Source organism: Ovis canadensis, chromosome 20, assembly GCF_042477335.2.
Source record: "Ovis canadensis isolate MfBH-ARS-UI-01 breed Bighorn chromosome 20, ARS-UI_OviCan_v2, whole genome shotgun sequence".
Lineage (NCBI taxonomy): Eukaryota > Metazoa > Chordata > Mammalia > Artiodactyla > Bovidae > Ovis > Ovis canadensis.
This window is the reverse complement of record NC_091264.1, coordinates 41,527,440-41,545,900: the sequence shown is the minus strand read 5'-3', so window position 1 is coordinate 41,545,900 and position 18,461 is coordinate 41,527,440. Positions and strand designations below refer to the sequence as shown.

Genomic DNA, 18,461 nt, shown 5'->3' with positions numbered 1-18,461 from the left:
GTCCCACTTTGGGTTTATTTACCTCTGCCCTTAAACGAGGCGCCCAAACTCACTTGTCTCATGAAACAAAAGATTCCAGAAAACATCACAGGCAGAAGAACTTTGTCAGTTTCAACCAAAATATGGAGAACTCTGTCCAACCTCCACAGCCTCCTGAGGCCCCTCCTTCCTACCCCAGACAGAGTAGTGGCAGCACCTTGCTGCATGAAAGACAGCAGCCACGGCCTTGGCAAGGTTTCTGGCTCCACTTCCGTGAAAGGGCAGAGAAGCACAGCCCAAACCCCTCCATGGGATGCAGCCCAGGTCAATAGCGGCAGTCACATCTGACCCTCGGCACAGCAGCAAGCCCAGCACTCTTCCTGGCTCCCGAGCCTTCCCAAGGTGACCCTGCCTCAGCTCGGGTGGGCAGCCCTCTTGGGCCCCTCAATCCCCACCCTGGGGAGGTGTGCAATGATGAACAGAGTCCTCAGGTCTCTGGTAGGCGGAGGAGGGTTCCAGAAGTGGTGGAGACACTGTGCAAGAGAAAGACAAGGCTGGAGCCGGGTTCCTGAGTTCCAGAGAACTCAGACCTTGGCTGGATATGCTCCCAGGTTCCAGAAGACAGGAGAGGGGCTGGGCTTTGCTAATGAGGGAAGCACAAGGAGGGAGGAAATCCAACCTGAGGTCATTGCTCTGTCATCTTCCAGAGGCTGGGGCGCAAGACTCACCAGTCCACCAGCTGGGCCCCAGTGAGGTCGTGTACGTGGTAGGCGAGGCCGAGCCGCACCGAGGCCGGTGCCCGCCCGCCCAGGAGCTCTGAAAGGAGTAGCTCCCGGTACTGGCCTCGGTGAGGAGCAGCTCATGGCTGCTCATAGCACAAGCTACCCGCCCGGCCAGCTTCACTGTGCCCGCCTCGTCCACGTACCCCAGGGTTCGGAGCACCTGCAAGGATGGCGGGTGTTGGGAGCCGGCAGAAGGCTTCCCCGCCAGCCCCCCAGCCCAGCCCTGCCCCCCCACCTCTACTCGCTGGTGGTACTCGGGGAGCAGCAGCAGGGACTGATCCGACAGCAGGAAGCGCAGCCGCTCCATCTCCTTCTGGATCTGCATCCGCTCCCGCAGCTTCAGGTACTGTGAGGAGCCAAGGGCAAGGGCTTGTGAGCCTCCTCCCTGACCTCAGCAGGGGAGCTGAGGACCAAGGCTGGGGCGCGGGCGGCCAGTCTGCAGGGGATGAGAGGGAAAGCCGTCCCTCCCAACTGGGAAGCTCACATCCAGGGACCAACCTGGGCAGGGAAACGGGAACTGTGCACACACTGAGCCCCCCGGATCAGCTCCTTCAGCTTCCGGGCCCGGAGGCCCCCCTCGACCACAGACACATCCTTGAGTTGCAGGTCATTGACAGGGTCCAGGGTAGGGGGTCCCGTGGGGTGCGCCTGAGCCAGTCGTAGCAGTTCCTGGACAGCAGTGGTCACGGCCGCAGAGGGCGGATCCTTCCTGAGGACGGAGCTGGGCTTAGACCTGGGGCAGGGGCTTCTCTTCCTGTGGAACCCCCCCCAGGACTAAGGGAGCCTCCCTGACCACACCCCCCCACCACCCCGACATGGTCCCTCCCCAGCATCTCTGACTTGAACTTTGGTTGCTGCCGCTTGCTGAAGTCCTCCAAGATCTTGTCCCCGTTCAGCCGGAGCACCTTGGTGGTGATGGCGGCCACGTCTCCTGGCTGGAGCTTGGCCACAGTGTGGTCACAGGGCCCTGAGAAGAGGGGAGAGCAGGGTCAGACCGGGCACCTCAGCCGTGCTGTTGGCAAGAGCCCGGGCACCCGTCCACTCTCACCTTCAGGCAGGAACAGCTTGAATCCCACGAGGTCGTCTGGGTAGGGCACGTCTGGGGAGGCTGGCCCCCTCTCCCGCGGGTCCTCAGACACGGGCTTGTCACACAAGACCAGGGCTGTGAATACTCTGCTGGTGGAGTTCGAAGAGACCTAGAGGACGTGGGGAGGCCAGGACGGGGCAGCGTGAGGAGTGGACATCCAAGAAGAGACCAGATCCCCCAGGTCAGGCAGGGAGCATGGGGCGGCCATACAGACTGGTAGCCAAGTCAAGCAACTGGAGCAGACTTCGGGGGCAGGGCTCGGGGGGAGGACAAGGAGACGAGCATGAAGTGCTGGGGATGGGAGGAAAGGAGGGCTCGAGGGAAAAATGAGAGCACTGCTGAGGACAACTGGCTCCTCGCCAAGTGGGGAAGATGGAGACGGGGCTGGCTGCTCCCTTCGGCCTTGGAGTCCAGATTCCCACCGCCCTCACCTGAAGGATCACACCCAGTGCGTTGTGATGCTCCTGATTCTTCACAACCACCACCCTTCCTGCTGAGAGAGACTTCAGCCCATTCACAGACTCTATGATGCGGTGCTAAGGAGCAGGGATGAGAAGAAAGGGGATAAGAAGTGTCACAGAGATGCTGGGACAAGGTTCAGGTGTACCCAGGCCGTCCCAGTCTCTTCCTCCCCGTGCATCACCCCGCCCCCAACACTCACAGGCGCTCACCTGGATCTGGCTCCGGGTCTCAGTCAGTTCCTCCCCCCAGCTGTAATACTCAGGCAGGTCGATGAGCTGGCCAGTCACCTCGGGCTCTTCCAAAGCCCCCAGCTTCTTGGTCAGTTCAGCCAGAGCCTGTTCATGGGCCTGGGAGAAGCCAGGGTGGGTGTGAACCCAGAGTCTCCGAGCTGGCCCTCTCCAATTAAACCCATTGATTCCAGAGGCCCGCCTCATTGTACTGTGTTCTCAACAGGCTGCCCTGCCCAGACTGAGGCAGGGTCACCTTGGAAAGTTCGGGAGCCAGGTTGAGTGCTGGGCTTGCTGCTGTGTAGAGCGTCAGATGTGACCGCTGCTGTTGACCTGGGCTGTGTCCCAGTGGAGGGGTTTGGGCTGTGCTTCTCTGGCCTTTCACGGAAGTAGAGCCAGAAACCTTGTCAAGGCTGTGGCTGCTGTCTTTCATGCAGCAAGGTGCTGCCACTATTCTGTCTGGAGTAGGAAGGAGGGGTTTCTAAGGAAGCTGTGGAAGTTGGACAGAGTTCTTCTCCCTATTTTGATTGAATCTGACAAATAAAATATTCTTGCCTGTGATGTTTTGTGGATGTCTTTTGTTTCATGAGACGTGTGAGTCTGGGCACCTCGTTTAGGGGCAGAGGTAAAGCCAAAGGGGGACCTGAGCTTTACCTTGTTGATCAGAGAGGAACAAGGGACACTGAGGTCAGTTTCCCCTGTGGGATGGTGAGAATGTGTCTGATCTCCCAAACAACAGAATTTCTGTTAGAGCCTACTAAAAGCAAAAAGCTGATGTAGTTCAGGTTTTGCAGGGATTATTGTAAAAGACAGGTTTCCCAGGTGGCTCAGTGGTAAAGAATCCACCTGCCTGTTCAGGAGGCTGAGTCAGGAAGATCCCCTGGAGGAGGAAATGGCAACCTACTCCAGTATTCTTCCTGGGGAAATCCCATGGACAGAGAAGCCTGGTGGGCTACAGACCTCAAGTCACAGAGTTGGACATGACTGAAGTGACCAAGCATGTATGAACACACAGTAGGAGACAGGTTTCTTAGTATCTTGTTTTGTGGGATCAACAGAGGAGACACGGGTCTGAGCCATTTGCTGAGCCACGTGGGGCCCTGCTGGGCAGATGTGTGTGTGCCTGCTACACACACACAGGCACCCAGACCCACCCAGGAGCGCTGGTGTCCGGGGCATTGGGATGAGAGGGTTAACAGGGAAGGACTCAGTCTCTCTCCAGGCCATGATACCCTCAAGAGACCCAGGTGTCCAGGGTGCCCCCTCCCAGTTCTGGGTCTGGGGCCAGTTGCAGTTCTTGGTTGTCACGTGGTTTCCCAGCTAATCTGGGCCAGGGGAGGAGCAAGGTCCAGAGTCAAAACTCTGCTCCAAGCCCTGGGTTAACCAGAAAGGAGCAGGCGGGTCTGAACCCCTCAGGTCCTCCAGCCATGAGGCTCCTCTGGGGGCTGATCTGGGCATCTGGCTTCTTCGCCTTGTCTCTGCAGAAGCCCAGGTCCTGGAGGCAGGATGCGGAGAGCTTGGACAGGGCCAGGGCTGGCGAGGGGAAATGGGCTCCGAGGGTCCTGATTCGGGGGAGGGCTGGAGGCTGGCTGTTGACTCGCACCTGTTCTTCCCAGGTTGCTCCTCTTTGCTCCTTCTGTGGTTCGCATAGGGGTCCCCCTGTCTGTGGCCGTGAAACTCCAGGATGCTCCTTCAGGACAGGTGGTGAGAGGATCCGTGTTCCTGAGGAACCCATCCCACGTTAATGAGCTCTGCTCCCCGAAGGTGGATTTCAGCCTCAGCTCAGGCAGAGACTTCATACTCCTCAACCTCCCGGTAAAGGCCCCACTCCCTCCCGGTGCCACCCAGCGTCTCCCCTTCTGTCCTCTGTCTTCTTGGAAACAGCTTTCTCTTCTCATGCCTCTGCTCCCTTCCTCCCCTCCCACGCCTGTGGTCCTCTGTGTCTCAGGCTGCCTCTTCACTTCTGCTCTGTCTCTCACCCACTCCCTCTCGCTCTCTTCACAGATTCCCCATGAGCAGGCCAGGCTCTGTCGCCTCCATCTCCTCCGCGGAGCCCCCGAGGTGCAGCTCATGGTGCAGTCGCCGTGGCTCAGGGACTCTCTGTCCAAACAGACAGACACACAGGGTGTCAACCTGCTGTTCTCCTCTCGCCGGGGGCACCTCTTTCTGCAGACAGACCAGCCCGTTTATAACCCTGGTCAGCGGGGTGAGTCTCGGCGCCAGGGCCTCCACCTTTCATGCCTTCCCAGCCACTTGAATGAGATAACCTGAAGCCCCCCACAGGAAGGCTGTTTTGCAAACATTTGCTCTCCTTCCCTTTGCTTTCTGGGAGGGGGTCAGGGGTCCAGGGCCCACCCCGCCCATGGCTCCTGCTCACTTCCTCATCCTCCATTTCCAGTTCGCTACCGAGTCTTTGCTCTGGATCAAAAGATGCGCCCGGCCAGTGACATCCTCACGGTCACGGTGGAGGTGAGCCCCCGACCGCTGACCTTCCTAATGGGCCAGGGCTGCTGAGCTGGCCTGTGGCTGTGACCACTTCACTCCCATTGCAGAACTCTCAAGGCTTCCGCGTGCGAAAAAGAGAAGTGTTTGCTCCTTCCTCCATCTTCCAGGACAACTTTTTGATCCCAGACATCTCAGAGTGAGCGTTTCCTCCCAAGGACTGCCCCCACCGAGACTTCTCTAACTTCCCCCAGCTGGCTAACTACAGCACATGGTCCAGTCCTGAGCTCCCTCAGCCCCTGGATCACCCAATAGTCTCTTCCTAGGGAGCTGGGCCACTGGCTGTCAGTGGGCCTCTTGCACGAGTGGGCTGAGTCTCTCCCTTGTCCATCCTCAGGCCAGGAACATGGAAAATCTCAGCCCGATTCTCAGGCAGCCTGGATTCCAATAGCAGCACCCAGTTTGAGGTGAAGAAATATGGTGAGAGCTGGAGATGGAAGGGACAAGCGCCCCTTTTCTGCAAGGAGGACGGGGTGGAGCAGAGGTGGGGGGGTGCAGGTCAGGGAAGGGAGATCTGGCTGCCACAGCCCCGAGGGGAGGGTAATATTTTAAGGGTCCTTTCACGAGAGTCTGATCTGCCCTCCCTTTGCCCTGGGTCAGTTCTTCCCAACTTTGAGGTGAAGATCATTCCTGAAAACCCCTACATCCTGACAACGCCTGGCTTTCTTAGTGACATCCAAGTGATCATCCAGGCCAGGTATCTCCCCCTCGCACATGGTCCTCATGCTGGGCGTGACCCCAGGACACCCTGTGCAGCGTGAATGTGCTGCGGAACCCCACTCCCCTCCCTCGCCCCAGCCCTCAGCCCCTCTTCCGAATCTCTCCTCGGTGGCAGGTACATCTACGGGAAGCCAGTGCAGGGGGTGGCATATGTGCGCTTTGCACTCCTGGGAGAGGACGGTGAAAAGACTTTCCTTAGGGGCCTGGAGAGTCAGACCAAGGTAGGAAGGAGGGTTGAGGTGCGTGAGATGGGTGAGGAGAGTGAAGCGGCGTGAGGAGGTGAGGTGGGAGACTCGAGTCTCATTCTCTGTCCTGTCTTCTTTGCCCCAGCTGGTGGATGGCCAGTGCCAAATTTCCCTGCAAAAGGCCGAGTTTCAGGGCGTGCTGGAGAAGCTTAATATTAGCATTAATGACCTCCCAGGGCTGTGCCTGTATGTTGCAGCAGCCGTTATTGAGTCTCCAGGTGAGTGGCTTCCCCTGATTATAATCCTGGACCCTCACCCTGACCTCCGAGCTGACCCTCTGTTCTCTAGCACTAATACCACCCTGCTCCATCTCAGTTGGTACACGAAGTCAGGAAAGACCCAGAAGACTCTCTCTACAACTGCATTTCTGAGCTGTTTCTGGGAAAGGTGACCTTCCCACTGTCTCAATATATTCTATTCCACACATCCATCCACCCATCCCTCCATCTGTCCCTCTGTCCAAAACAATTCCCTCTCTCCATCCATCTATCCATTCCATCTATCCATCCATCCATCAATCCATCTATCTGACCAGCTATCCACCCGTCTCCTCCATCCATCCACCCATCCATCCATCTATGTATCCATCATCCAACGTCTATCAGCAGAGCTGTGTTATATACCATCTGTGTGCTATGTCCTGTGGTGACCTCAGGAAACATAGAGATGAACAGAAGGCAGTTTGTGCCCTGGAGAGTTCAGCCTTGGTGGAGGGAAACACTAGAGCACGCCCTCCCCACCCCCAGCCCTCCTCTTCGTCTCTTCCCAGGTCTCTGTGTCCACCTCTCTACACTCTGTCTCTTGCAGGAGGAGAGATGGAGGAGGCAGAGCTCACGTCCTGGCGTTTCGTGTCATCTCCCTTCTCCCTGGATCTAAGCAAAACCAAGCAGCAGCTTATCCCTGGGGTCCCCTTCCTGCTGCAGGTTTCTTCGGGAAGGGGGAGGATGAGCAGTGGGTGCCGGGGGTGGTGGGCAGGAGGGCGCCGCGTCTCACTGACTGCACTCTTCCCTCGGCCCCTCCTCATCTACCTAGGCCCTGGTCCGTGACATGTCAGGCTCCCCAGCCTCTGGCATTCCCGTCAAAGTGTCTGCCAAGTTGTTTTCTGGATCGACTTCTAAAAACCAGGACTTTGAACGGAACACAGATGGGAGCGGCCAAGTCATCGTGTCCCTTGGTGTTCCTCGAACCATCTCAGAAGTGCAGCTCTCGGTAGCACCCCACCCTCACGGGGGTGGGTGGGCTAGGAGAGAAGGTTCCCAGGCTGGCGGGTAGAGGCGGGGAAGCTGGGTGCCTGTGCCCTTTCCCTTGACCCTGTGACCCCTGCCCTCTCTCCAGGTGTCTGCAGGCTCCCCCCACCCTGCCGTAGGCAGTCTCACTGTGAAAGCGCCCCTGTCCAGAAGCTCTGGGTTTCTGTCCATTGAGTGGCAGAATCCTCGACCTCTTAAAGTCGGAGAGACCCTTAACCTAAACCTGCAAGCCGTGGGCATCAGCGGGAGCTTCTCCTACTTCTATTATATGGTGTGCATGATGGGCCACAGGGGAGGCCGGGCTGAGAGGGTCTCCAGAGGAAGGACCCTCAGGGTGGGTGGCGGCCCCAGGGCTGAGGATGGCCAGTGAGGAGCACCCTGCTCCCCTCCAGATCCTGTCCCGGGGCCAGATCGTGTCTGTGCATCGAGAGCCCAAGACCCACCTGACCTCCATCTCCGTGTTTGTGGACCATCGCCTGGTGCCCTCCTTCCACCTCGTGGCCTTCTACTATCACGGGGGCGTCCCGGTGGCCAACTCCCTGAGAGTGGACGTCCAGGCTGGAGGCTGTGAGGGGAAGGTAACCTGCATCGGAAGAGATGGGGTGTGTGTGTGTGCTGGGAGGATTAAGAGAGAAGACTGAATGACTGCAAACGGGGTGATTTAGTTTGGGGTGCACTGAGGATGCTCAAGACTGAACGAGTTCTCCCCACCCTGACTGCCCCCCGCCCCCCCGCCACCTCTGCCAGCTGGAGCTGAACGTGGACAGTTCCAAGGCGTATCGTCCTGGGGACACTGTGAAACTCAACCTGCAAACAGGGTCTCGAGCCCTGGTGGCCCTGGGAGCTGTGGACACGGCTCTGTATGCTGTGGGTGGCAAGTCCCACAGACCCCTCGACATGGTCAAGGTTGGTCAGGTCCTCTCTCTGATCCTCCCTTCCCTCCGAGGCTCATCCTCCTGCTGCCCGAAGCCCATGGCAGCCACGAGAACTCACTCTCCCATTCCTCCCTCGAGCCGTGGCCCCGGTGGCTCTGTTTCTACTCTCTGTGTCTCTCTCGTACTTGTCTGGACCCTGCCCTCTCACGTGCAGCTGAGTATGCGATCGCGGCCACAGCCACTCTTGTCTCTGCAGCATCTCTGCCTTTTCTCGCCAGGTCTTCGAAGCTATGAACAGCTATGACCTTGGCTGTGGTCCCGGCGGTGGAGACACTGCCCCTCAAGTGTTCAAGGCAGCTGGTCTGGCCTTTTCTGATGGAGACCATCGGACTGAAATCAGAAAGAGTGAGGAAGGGGAGTGGGCGTTGGGAGGATAAGGAGGAAGGAGGGGCCTGAGGGGGAAAGACAGGAAGAGGAGGGGTGGGAAGGGCTGGGCTTGGAGGGGGAGACTCAGAGGGCAGGGGGAGGCCCTGTGCCCTCTGGCTGACTGCATTCCTGCTCTCTACCAGGTCTGAGCTGTCCCAAGGAGTCAAAGTCTCGGAAAAAGAGAAATGTGAACTTCCAAAAGGCGATTCATGAGAAGCGTGAGTTGAGGGTGCCCATGAAATTCTCTAGGGCTTCCCTCCTGGCTCAGATGGTAAAGAATCTGCCTGCAATGCAAGAGACCCGGGTTCGATCCCTGGGTTGCAAAGATCCCCAGAAGAAAGGATTGTCTCTACTGCCTCCAGTATTCTTGCCTGGAGAATTCCAGACAGAGGAGCCTGATGGGCTACAGTCTTCGGGTCTCAGATTCTGACATGCCTTGAGCGACTAGACATATGCAGTTCTCCACTTGGGCCCAAGGCTCGGGATGCAGGTCTGCCTGTTGGCTCCTCTGCTCCCGACTGAGCCAGTGCATGGTGTCTGGGCTAGAAATGCAGACACGGTAGTTCTGGGGTGAAAGGGAGGCTGGGGGAGATGCTCTGCTGTGACTGCCCTCAAGTTCCTGGTCTCTCGGGGTGAGTCCTGGCACGTCTAGAGGTCGGGCCGGGGATGAGGCGTGCCTCGCGCTCAGCCTCACCTGGTCCTGCAGTGGGCCAGTACACTTCCCCCGTAGCCAAGCGCTGCTGCCAGGACGGGCTGACGCGGCTGCCCATGGTGCGCACCTGTGAGCAGCGGGCGGCCCGGGTGCAGCAGCCAGCCTGCCGAGAGCCCTTCCTGTCCTGCTGCCAGTTTGCCGAAAACCTGCGCAAGAAGGCCCGGACCAGGGGCCAGGTGGGCCTGGCCCGAGGTGAGGGGCTGCGTGGGGCCGGGGCACTGGCCGGGGCCCCTGGACGGTCAGGACCGCCCCTCCTCACCGCCCTCCACGGTGTCCCCCACACAGCCTTGGAGCTCCTGAAGGAGGAGGACCTGATTGAAGAGGATGACATCCCCGTGCGCAGCTTCTTCCCCGAGAACTGGCTTTGGAAAGTGGAAGAAGTGGACCGCTTCTCCCAGTGAGGGCGCGTGCGGGGCCTGGCCTTGTCTCTGGGCTGTGTCTGGGGCCTGCCCAGCGTGTGACCCAGCTTCTCACCTTGCCCACCGCAGATTGCAGCTGCTGCTCCCGGACTCTCTGACCACGTGGGAGATCCACGGCGTGAGCCTGTCCAAAAGCACAGGTGGGGTCACCCTGCTGGGGCCCTGGGGCTCCCTCTTCCAGGCTCCCTGGACCGCGGCTCCCTGCTTGGTCCTTAGCTCTTGGTACAGGAATGAAGGGGAGAGACCTGGAGATGTCTGCATGGCGAGCGTGGGGTCTGAAGCCATTGAGCAGCGGCAGGCAGAGGATGGGTGGGAAGCTGGGGAGCAGGGGCAGACCCTGCCCCGCACTGCTGGAATCCCCTTGGTGTGATGCCCCCAGGCCTCTCATATGTGCCCACTCTGTGTCAGGCTTGTGCGTGGCCACCCCGGCCCGACTCCGAGTGTTCCGTGAATTCCACATGCACCTCCGCCTGCCGGTCTCTGTCCGCCGCTTTGAGCAGCTCGAGCTGCGGCCTGTCCTCTACAACTACCTGGATAGAGATCTGACCGTGAGGCCCTTGGGGGCTGAGCGCACAGTGGTGGGGGGGGACTGGGCAGGTGAGGGGTGGGGAGCCTAACTGGGCTGGGACTCTGGCCCTCCCCGTCTTCCTGCCCCCAGGTGAGCGTCCGCGTGTCCCCAGTGGAGGGGCTGTGCCTGGCCGGGGGTGGAGGGCTCGCCCAGCAGGTGCAGGTGCCCGCGGGCTCTGCCCGGCCCGTTGGCTTCTCTGTGGTGCCCATCGCAGCTGCTGCCGTGTCCCTCAAGGTGGTGGCTCGAGGATCCTTCGATTTCCCTGTGGGGGACGCAATATCTAAGATTCTACAAGTCGAGGTGAGTGGAACACCCCTGAATCTAGGTCCCCATCTCCCAGGTTCACCCCCTGCTCTGGCCCTCTCCCTGCAAGAGTGCTGAGGCCACCCCCCACACCCAATGCTTTGGTCCATTTGCACTTTCCACCGTCCTGGCCCCTCCGTGTCCCTGAAGTTCCAACTGCAAGTCCTGAGGAGTGTGCACTGGAGGGGCGGGCTGTGGCCTGTGTGATCTCTCACAGCTTCGTTTCCCCTCCACAGAGAGAAGGGGCCCTTCACAGGGAGGAGATAGTCTATGATCTCAACCCCCTGGGTGAGTGACCTCCACTCACAGACAGCAGGGTCCTGGGGGTGGGAGGGGGCAGACGGCATGGACAGCAGGACAGACCACTGACTCCCCTCATCTTCCCAGACCCCCGAGGCCGGACCTTGGAAATTCCTGGCAACTCTGATCCCAATATTATCCCTGAAGGAGATTTCAAGAGTTTCGTCAGAGTCACAGGTGGGCGTGTCTTCCAGTCCCTTCCCTGGGGCCTCCCTTGGATTCATGGAAGCCTGGGCACTTCTGTTTGATCTTGAGACTCCCTGACCCTGTGACCCTGGCCCCCAGACCTGCTCTCTGACCCTCCATCCTGTCCTCCCCATAGCCTCGGACCCACTGGAAGCATTGGGCTCTGAGGGGGCCTTGTCCCCAGGAGGCCTGGCCTCCCTCCTGAGGCTTCCCCAAGGCTGCGGGGAACAAACCATGACCCTCTTGGCTCCAACACTGGCTGCTTCCCGCTACCTGGACAAGACCGAGCAGTGGAGCCTGCTGCCCCCTGAGACCAAGGACCGCGCCGTGGATCTCATCCAGAAAGGTTCTGAGTGCAGCGGCGAGCAGGAGTGGGGCCAGGAGAGGGCAGTTAATGGAAGCTGGGCAGCCTGGGTGGTCAGAGCAGGGAAGAGAGATGCGGTCTCCAGTGGAAATGGGGAGCATGGCCTGGCCACAGCAGTGGGGGAGTTGGTGTGACCTCAGCTGCCTGTCCTCTCCAAGGCTACACGCGGATCCAGGAATTTCGAAAAAGAGATGGTTCCTATGGGGCTTGGTTACATCGGGATAGTAGCACCTGGTGAGTTTGGAGGAGTGTCCTGGGTGTGTGGGAGGGGCAGGGCTGGTGGGGGCAGAGCCAGCTACTATGGGAGGGCAAATAGCCAGGAGCCACCAAGAGTGGGGCCTCCCCCTTATAGGGACTAGTGGCTATCCCCAGCAATGCCTTCGTCTCCTCTAGGCTCACGGCCTTTGTGCTGAAGATACTGAGTTTGGCCCAGGATCAGGTGGGTGGCTCACCTGAAAAGCTGCAGGAGACGGCCACGTGGCTGCTTTCCCAGCAACGGGATGATGGCTCATTCCATGATCCTTTTCCAGTAATGGATAGGAGTATGCAGGTATGGGGCTGGGAGACTGGGCCAAGGGCACAGGAGGGAAGAATCGCCCTGCCCCTCCCCACTGCCGGTTGATTGCCCCCTATTCTCCCTACTACAACCAGGGAGGCTTAGTGGGAAGCGATGAGACTGTGGCGCTCACAGCCTTCGTGGTCATCGCCCTTCACCACGGGTTGGTGGTCTTCCCAGACAAGACTTCAGAGCAGTTGAGGAGAGTGGTAAAGCAGCTATGAATCTCCCCTTTGCTGATCCCCTTTCCCCTCAGGAGACCAGTCCACAGACCTCTCCCCCACACACACTTTCTTCCAGGAAAATTCCATCTCAAGAGCAAACACCTTCTTGGGGGCAAAAGCAAACTCAGGGATCCTGGGCGCCCACGCCTCTGCCATCACCGCCTACGCCCTGTCGCTGACTGAGGCTCCCGAGGACCTTCGAAGCGTTGCCCACAACAACCTCATGGCCTTGGCCCAGGACATCGGTGGTGAGGGGGTCCTGGCAGTGAACCTAAGGCTTGGGAGAGCTTGAGACCCCTGAGCGTGTCCAAAGGGAGAAACAGAATGAATGGAGCCCCTTGGAGGGAATCAGAGCATAAGCAGGGGTGACTGGGAAATCAGGAGAGACTAAAGGGGGGGTGTCAAAGGGTCAGACATCTAAGATCCTCCCCTGTTCACCTGTGGGTCTCCTTTCACTCCAGATAAGCTGTACTGGGGCTCAGTCACCACTTCTCCAAGCAACGTCCTGTCACCCACTCTGGCTCCACACAGCCCAGCAGACCCCATTCCCCAGGCCCCGGCCCTGTGGATTGAAACCACGGCCTATGGCCTGCTACACCTGCTGCTATGGGAGGGCAAGGCTGAGTTGGCTGACCAGGCTGCATCCTGGCTGACTGGCCAGGGCAGCTTCCAAGGGGGATTTCGCAGCACCCAGGTAGGGGCTGTCCTGGGGTTCTAGGGTGGCTGGTCCTGAGACCGAGTCCCTGAGTCCTGGCTCATTTTCCCCAGGACACTGTTATGGCTCTGGATGCCCTGTCTGCATACTGGATTGCGTCCCACACCACCGAGGAGACGGGAGTCAACGTGACCCTCAGCTCCTTGGGCCGCAGTGGACTCAAGTCCCACGTGTTGCAGCTGACCAACCACCAAGTCCACAGGCTGGAGGAGGAGCTGCAGGTGAACCATGCCCTCACCTGGGTGACCGGGACTCCTGGGCCTCCCTCAGCCAGGCCAGAAGCCATCCCCTGTTCCCCACCCCTGCTGAATCCTCATGGCACCTCTTTCTGATAACTATGGGAAGACTTACTGGCTCTGTGACCTGTAGCAAGTCACCCAACCTCTGAGCTTCATTTATCTGATCTGAAAATGATACATGCAGAGTCACAGAGGGTTTAGGAGATGGTGGAGAGAGAATGTGGGTGAAGGTAGAAAGTGTTGAAAGGTGAGGTGGGGAGAGGAGGTGGAGTTATTTTGGTGGAGGAGGTAAGTTGAAGCAACAGTGTGCCCTTCTGACATCTCTTTCCCTTTTCTGCTTGTGAAAGTTTTCCCTGGGAAGCAAGATTAACGTGGAGGTGAGAGGAAACAGCAGAGGAACCTTGAAGGTGAGAGCTGGTGGCACTGGGCGTGCGGGGCCATCAGGGTGAAGCCGGGGTGTTGAGTGGGAAACGTGCAGGCAGAGCTCATGGTCTGGGAAGGAGGAAGAGACCCCCGGGTTGCGGTTCCCTGTGCTCTGTCCTGGGCAGGTGCCCCTCACTCTGCTCTCCACTCTTTCTGGGCACCTGTCGTCCCCTTCAGCCCTCAGTGCTGATGCTCAAACACTTGGTGCCTCAAGCCAAGTGTCTCCCCTAAGCTCTGAGCATCTCTGAAGTGGTTGAGCCCCAAACCTTCTCTTCCTCCTGTGTCTCTTGTCTGGCTGACAGAGTCCATCCCTGCAGGAGCACAGCTGCCACTCCGGAGGCCACATGCTAAGCCTCGCCTTATGACCCGGGAGACTTCTTTGTCTCCATCCCAGACACGCCCACCTCCCCAGTAACTCCGCCTCTGTTTTCGCCTCAGCCCCGCCCACCTCCCCAGTGGAACAGATCCTCCCATGTACACACATCTCTTAGCTTTGAATGACCTTCAGGATCTTCTCGTCCCACATGACAAACTCAGCTTTCTCTTTCAAGCCTGGGCCAATAGATTTTCCAGAACTTTCCATTAAAGCTTCTCCGGTGCTTCTGTACAATGATTGCCCCCATACCAGGACCTTGCTCTCCTCTCTCTCACCCAACACCTGAGTCCATTTGTTTTTCTGGACAGGTCCAGGGGCAGGATGGGAAAGGGGAGACGGCCTCAAAACTCTTGACCCAGGAGCTAAGGGATCCAGAGCCCTTCCATGTGGCTCTGCAGAGAGGTCTGCAGCCCTAAGTGTCCCCATGTCTCCTTCCCACCCCCTGATGAGCCAGGTCCTTCGCAGCTACAATGTTATGGACATGACGAACACGACCTGCCAGGATCTTCAGATTGAAGTGACGGTCATGGGCCACGTCGAGTATACGAGTGAGTGTTGGGGTCACAGGCTGTGGGTCTCTGAGCGGGTGGTGTACCAGGGCTGAGCCACAGCACTGTCCCCTCGCAGTGGAGGCTGAGGAGGACTACAAGGAATACGAGTATGAGGACTCTCCAGCCGGGGATGATCCCGAGGCCCACTCCCGGCCCGTGACACCCCTGCAGCTATTTGATGGTCGGAGGAACCGCCGGAGGAGGGAGGCCCCCAAGGCAACTGAGGAACGGGAACCCAGGGTGCAGTACACCGTGTGCATCTGGTGAGCCCTGGGGTGGCCCTGGGCCTGTGGGTGCTGCTGGGCTGGGAGAGGGAGGCAGCTCCGAGGTTGGGGCTGGGTGTCTACAGCCTGGCCCCAGGCAGGGGCGACCCAGACAACAGGCACGTGTCTCCACAGGCGGACTGGCAAGGTGGGGCTGTCGGGCATGGCCATTGCGGACATCACCCTCCTGAGTGGATTCCATGCCCTGCGGGCTGACCTGGAGAAGGTGTGACCAGCCACCCAGAGGGGCCGTTTGTGCCCCCAGGATCCCTGCCCCATCCCGGCAGCAGCCCCAGCTGCTGAGCCCTGTCACATGCACGCGGCCAGGGGCTTTCTCCTCGTGACTCCCTGCTCCCGTTCTCCACAGCTGACCTCCCTCTCTGACCGATATGTGAGCCACTTTGAGACCGAGGGTCCCCACGTCCTGCTGTACTTTGACTCGGTGAGCAAGGAGGGTGACAGAGGGGCGCACAGCTGGCACTGGGTTTCCTGAGCTCAAGTTAGGAGGATTCCCAGGAGGCAGGTATATCAGCAGCTACTGCTCTGGGAGAGAACTTGTGGTGTGAGCCGGAGACAGGACAGGAGAGGGTCAGAGCCTTGGCCAGGGAGGTTCCCCGCTGCCTGCAGGGAGGCGGGGCTGAGCCCCTTCTGGGGCTTTGGGTCCAGTGCCAGTCAGCCAGGGAGGGCTTGAGAGAGCGCCTTTCTTAAGTTTGAATTTATACATTGTGAGGGACTGCTTTTTTGTTATTGAACTTCCTGTTTTGATATTCAAGTGTGTTTTGTTTTTAAAATGATGGTGAACCTAGAAGAGCTTTTTTTTGTTTTTTTTGTTTTGTTTTTTGTTTTTTTCCCATGGCCGTATTTGACTAACACACAGTTATCAACTCTCTTACGGCCCTCCAAATTTTTCTGAATATTTATTGTAAACTTTGGAGAGAAATGTGAAAAAGTCATTTTAATACTGTGATACCATTCGCCATGTGTTTGTGGTTCGGGGAGGCCCGCCCTGCCCAGTGTGTGCAGAGGGGACAGACCCTGTTGGCTAGAGAAGCCAGGCAGAGGAGTCTGGTTGAAGAAAATGAGGAAGATGGCAAGTCAGGGAGCTCACCATGCAGCTAAGAAGGAAACTCGTGTGCGATACCAGGCTGGACTGGAGCGGTGTGGCCATGAGGAGAGGGATCAGGGCCTACAGGAGTGGCGGGTCAGAGAGGGCGGCAGAGGGCCAGCATTTGCTGGTACCTAGGAGGTAAGTGAGGCCTTAGTTGTATCAGTGAGGCTATGGAGAGTGTCAGTGGGTTTGGAGGGCAGGCAGTGGGAAATGGGACTGTTTAATACATTCTGTAAAAATCCCAATACAAGAATCAGGCTGAACATTTGATTCAGGAGCCACAAACCTGCAGAGTTCCAGGAGCGGTGAGACCGCCCCAGGAGAGCACAGAGAAGGGGAAGGGCCTGCGCTGGGGCCTGTGCCTCTGCAAGGGACCAGCAGGAAGGTCAGAAATGACCAGGACAGAATCAGGGGTGATCTGGAAGCTAGCCCTGAGGGTAGGGAGAGTTTTGTGAAGAATGTGTCCATGAAGGGAGAATCTGTGAAGCCGCTCAGGGACCTGGGGATGGGTGAGGTCACCATGTGGCAGTGAAGTCAGCAGAGACCTTGGGGAGCAGTTTTTAGAAATCCCAAGGCTGGAAGGTAACAAATGGTGAAGGACACTGAAGATAAGATCGACCAGAACCAAACAGGCCAAGCAAATCCATCATAGCAGTCTATGAAAGGTCACGGCCCAGAGGTGGGTCCCTGACTTCCCCCTCCACCCATCGGCCCCCATGGCAGGTCCCCACCTCCCGGGAGTGTGTGGGCTTTGGAGCTGTGCAGGAGGTGCCCGTGGGGCTGGTACAGCCGGCCAGTGCTGTCCTGTATGACTACTACAATCCTGGTGAGACGTCGGGGTCTCTCGGGAGTGTGGGGTTAGGTGGCAGTGAGGGTGGCAAGGGAGTCCTGTGGGTCCATGGGACCAGGGAGGCAGGGAGAGGCGAGTGCCCTAAAGAACGCCCCTCTCTGCTTTTCTCCAGAGCGCAAATGTTCTGTGTTTTATGGGGCACCACGTAAGAGCAAACTCTTGTCCACGTTGTGCTCTGCGGATGTCTGCCAGTGTGCTGAGGGTGAGACACTGGGCCGGGGATCAGGGGTGGGAAGGCGGCGTGGCTGGGGCCTACATGATCTCACCTGGGCCCCTGACTTCAGGGAAGTGCCCTCGACAGCGCCGGGCCCTGGAGCGTGGGCAGCAGGACGTGGAGGGTTACCGCATGAAATTCGCCTGCTACTCTCCCCGAGTGGATTATGGTCAGTCTTCCCGCCTGGGCCCTGGCCCTGACCCACCCTCAAGGTCTCTTAGGTTTGGCCTGCTCCTCTCAGGCCCATGGGCAGCCTTGTCACTCTGCACTGACCTCCCGTCCTCTTAGCCTCGGGATAACTAATTTCTCCTCAACCCCCTACAGGCTTCCAGGTTAAGGTTCTCCGAGAAGACAGCAAGGCCGCATTCCGCCTGTTTGAGACCCGTATCACCCAAGTCCTGCATTTCAGTAAGAGCGGGACAGTAAGTGGGCAGGGCTGGGGGCCGTCCTGGGGAGCTGAGGTCTGGCTTTGGGGCCTTGGTGCCTGGAAGAGTGAAACTGCAGCCAGTCTGAGCTCAAAGCCCCTCAGCCTCTTAGAAGCCCTGGGCTTGTCCACAGACAGGAAGGCAGGACCTGCCCGCTGGGAGTGGTGAGGGTCAAATGGAGGCTCGGCGCAAAGCCCCCTGGCCACCTGCTGTCCCACCCCTCCTCTTCCCCTCTGATGACTCTGTGGACCTTCTCCCCTCAGCCAAGGATGCCAGGGCCACCGCTGATCAGACCAGAAACTTCCTGGTCCGAGCCTCTTGCCGCCTTCAGTTGGAACCTGGGAAAGAATATCTGATCATGGGTCTGGATGGGGCCACTTACGACCTCAAGGGAGAGTGAGTTCTCGGACCCCTCAGTCTTCTGCTCTGCCCACGCCTCTGGAGGGAAACGGTCCCCTGTGCCCTCAGAAGCCAGGTGCCTCAGGGTCTGCCCCTGACCCTCCGCTGACCCCTGCTGACTGCCTCTTTGCCCGCAGCCCCCAGTACTTGCTGGACTCCAACAGCTGGATCGAAGAGATGCCCTCTGAGCGCATGTGCCAGAGCACCCGCCATCGGACGCCCTGTGCCCAGCTCAAGAGCTTCCTCCAGGCGTACGGCACGCAGGGCTGCCAGGTGTGAGGGCACTCTCCCAGCTTCTCTAGGAGGAGCTGGAGCTGTGGAAATATACTGCCTGGACTCCCGCCGTGCCCTGTACCCTAACCAGAGCCCTAGGCAAAACCAGGGACTCAATAAAGGCCTTTGGCAGCAAAGTGTCCGTGTGTATCTCCAGGACTGAGACCAGCGTCCCCACCATCTGTTCCAGGTCCTGCGGGGCCCAGGCCAGGGTGGGCATCATTTAAGGCTTCCAGAGCCTGGGTGACCCTTGCCGAGTCCAGCTCTGCCTGAATCCCCTCCTCCCTCAGGCAACCCCTTGGGAGCCCGGTGCCACATAGTGACTGTGGTGGGCAGCTGACCCTGCGCTCTGAGGACCCCGTGTCTGCACTAAAACCTCCCTTTTACTCTGCCCGCAGGGCACTCCCTGTGCCTGGCAGCCTGTCTCTGGGGCCTCAGGAG

The 18,461-nt window shown here is 58.8% G+C and overlaps 2 protein-coding genes across 2 annotated transcripts; one reads left to right on the top strand and one right to left on the bottom strand.

Moving 5' to 3' along the window:
* Positions 1 to 332: 332 nt before the first annotated feature.
* Positions 333 to 2,756, bottom strand: LOC138425870 (superkiller complex protein 2-like). The gene is made up of 8 exons (XM_069564275.1): positions 2,520 to 2,756; positions 2,280 to 2,384; positions 1,810 to 1,957; positions 1,602 to 1,728; positions 1,260 to 1,470; positions 997 to 1,107; positions 708 to 921; positions 333 to 512 (listed from the first exon to the last, which is right to left on the bottom strand). Exons 1-8 carry the CDS (start codon positions 2,742 to 2,744, stop codon positions 424 to 426), a joined length of 1,230 nt encoding a protein of 409 aa, XP_069420376.1. The 5' UTR covers positions 2,745 to 2,756; the 3' UTR covers positions 333 to 423.
* A 1,097-nt stretch (positions 2,757 to 3,853) lies between these two features.
* Positions 3,854 to 18,157, top strand: LOC138425923 (complement C4-like). Its single transcript, XM_069564334.1, has 41 exons — positions 3,854 to 4,029; positions 4,154 to 4,352; positions 4,542 to 4,743; positions 4,936 to 5,006; positions 5,090 to 5,178; positions 5,377 to 5,459; positions 5,640 to 5,736; positions 5,875 to 5,980; positions 6,090 to 6,222; positions 6,812 to 6,927; positions 7,037 to 7,213; positions 7,340 to 7,522; positions 7,644 to 7,829; positions 7,999 to 8,157; positions 8,405 to 8,531; positions 8,696 to 8,770; positions 9,259 to 9,456; positions 9,550 to 9,661; positions 9,753 to 9,823; positions 10,092 to 10,231; positions 10,342 to 10,551; positions 10,791 to 10,842; positions 10,942 to 11,031; positions 11,177 to 11,386; positions 11,563 to 11,638; positions 11,798 to 11,954; positions 12,056 to 12,169; positions 12,261 to 12,432; positions 12,646 to 12,878; positions 12,953 to 13,120; positions 13,486 to 13,545; positions 14,392 to 14,485; positions 14,565 to 14,751; positions 14,887 to 14,977; positions 15,119 to 15,193; positions 16,583 to 16,685; positions 16,822 to 16,911; positions 16,994 to 17,092; positions 17,248 to 17,331; positions 17,612 to 17,744; positions 17,885 to 18,157. The coding sequence occupies exons 1-41, from the start codon at positions 3,965 to 3,967 to the stop codon at positions 18,024 to 18,026; spliced, it is 5,229 nt and encodes a 1,742-aa protein (XP_069420435.1). The 5' UTR covers positions 3,854 to 3,964; the 3' UTR covers positions 18,027 to 18,157.
* The last annotated feature ends 304 nt before the right edge of the window (positions 18,158 to 18,461 follow it).

Coding starts and splice junctions, on each gene's coding strand:
- LOC138425870 (XM_069564275.1), bottom strand. CDS start 2,744: ATGAGGCGGGCCTCTGGAATCAATGGGTTTAATTGGAGAGGGCCAGCT. Junction 1,729..1,809: donor CAAGCTGTTCCTGCCTGAAG/GTGAGAGTGGAC, acceptor CCCTCTTCTCAG/GGCCCTGTGACCACACTGTG. Junction 513..707: donor GGGGCCCAGCTGGTGGACTG/GTGAGTCTTGCG, acceptor TCTCTTGCACAG/TGTCTCCACCACTTCTGGAA.
- LOC138425923 (XM_069564334.1), top strand. CDS start 3,965: ATGAGGCTCCTCTGGGGGCTGATCTGGGCATCTGGCTTCTTCGCCTTG. Junction 15,194..16,582: donor TCCTGCTGTACTTTGACTCG/GTGAGCAAGGAG, acceptor CCCCCATGGCAG/GTCCCCACCTCCCGGGAGTG. Junction 16,912..16,993: donor TGTCTGCCAGTGTGCTGAGG/GTGAGACACTGG, acceptor CCCTGACTTCAG/GGAAGTGCCCTCGACAGCGC.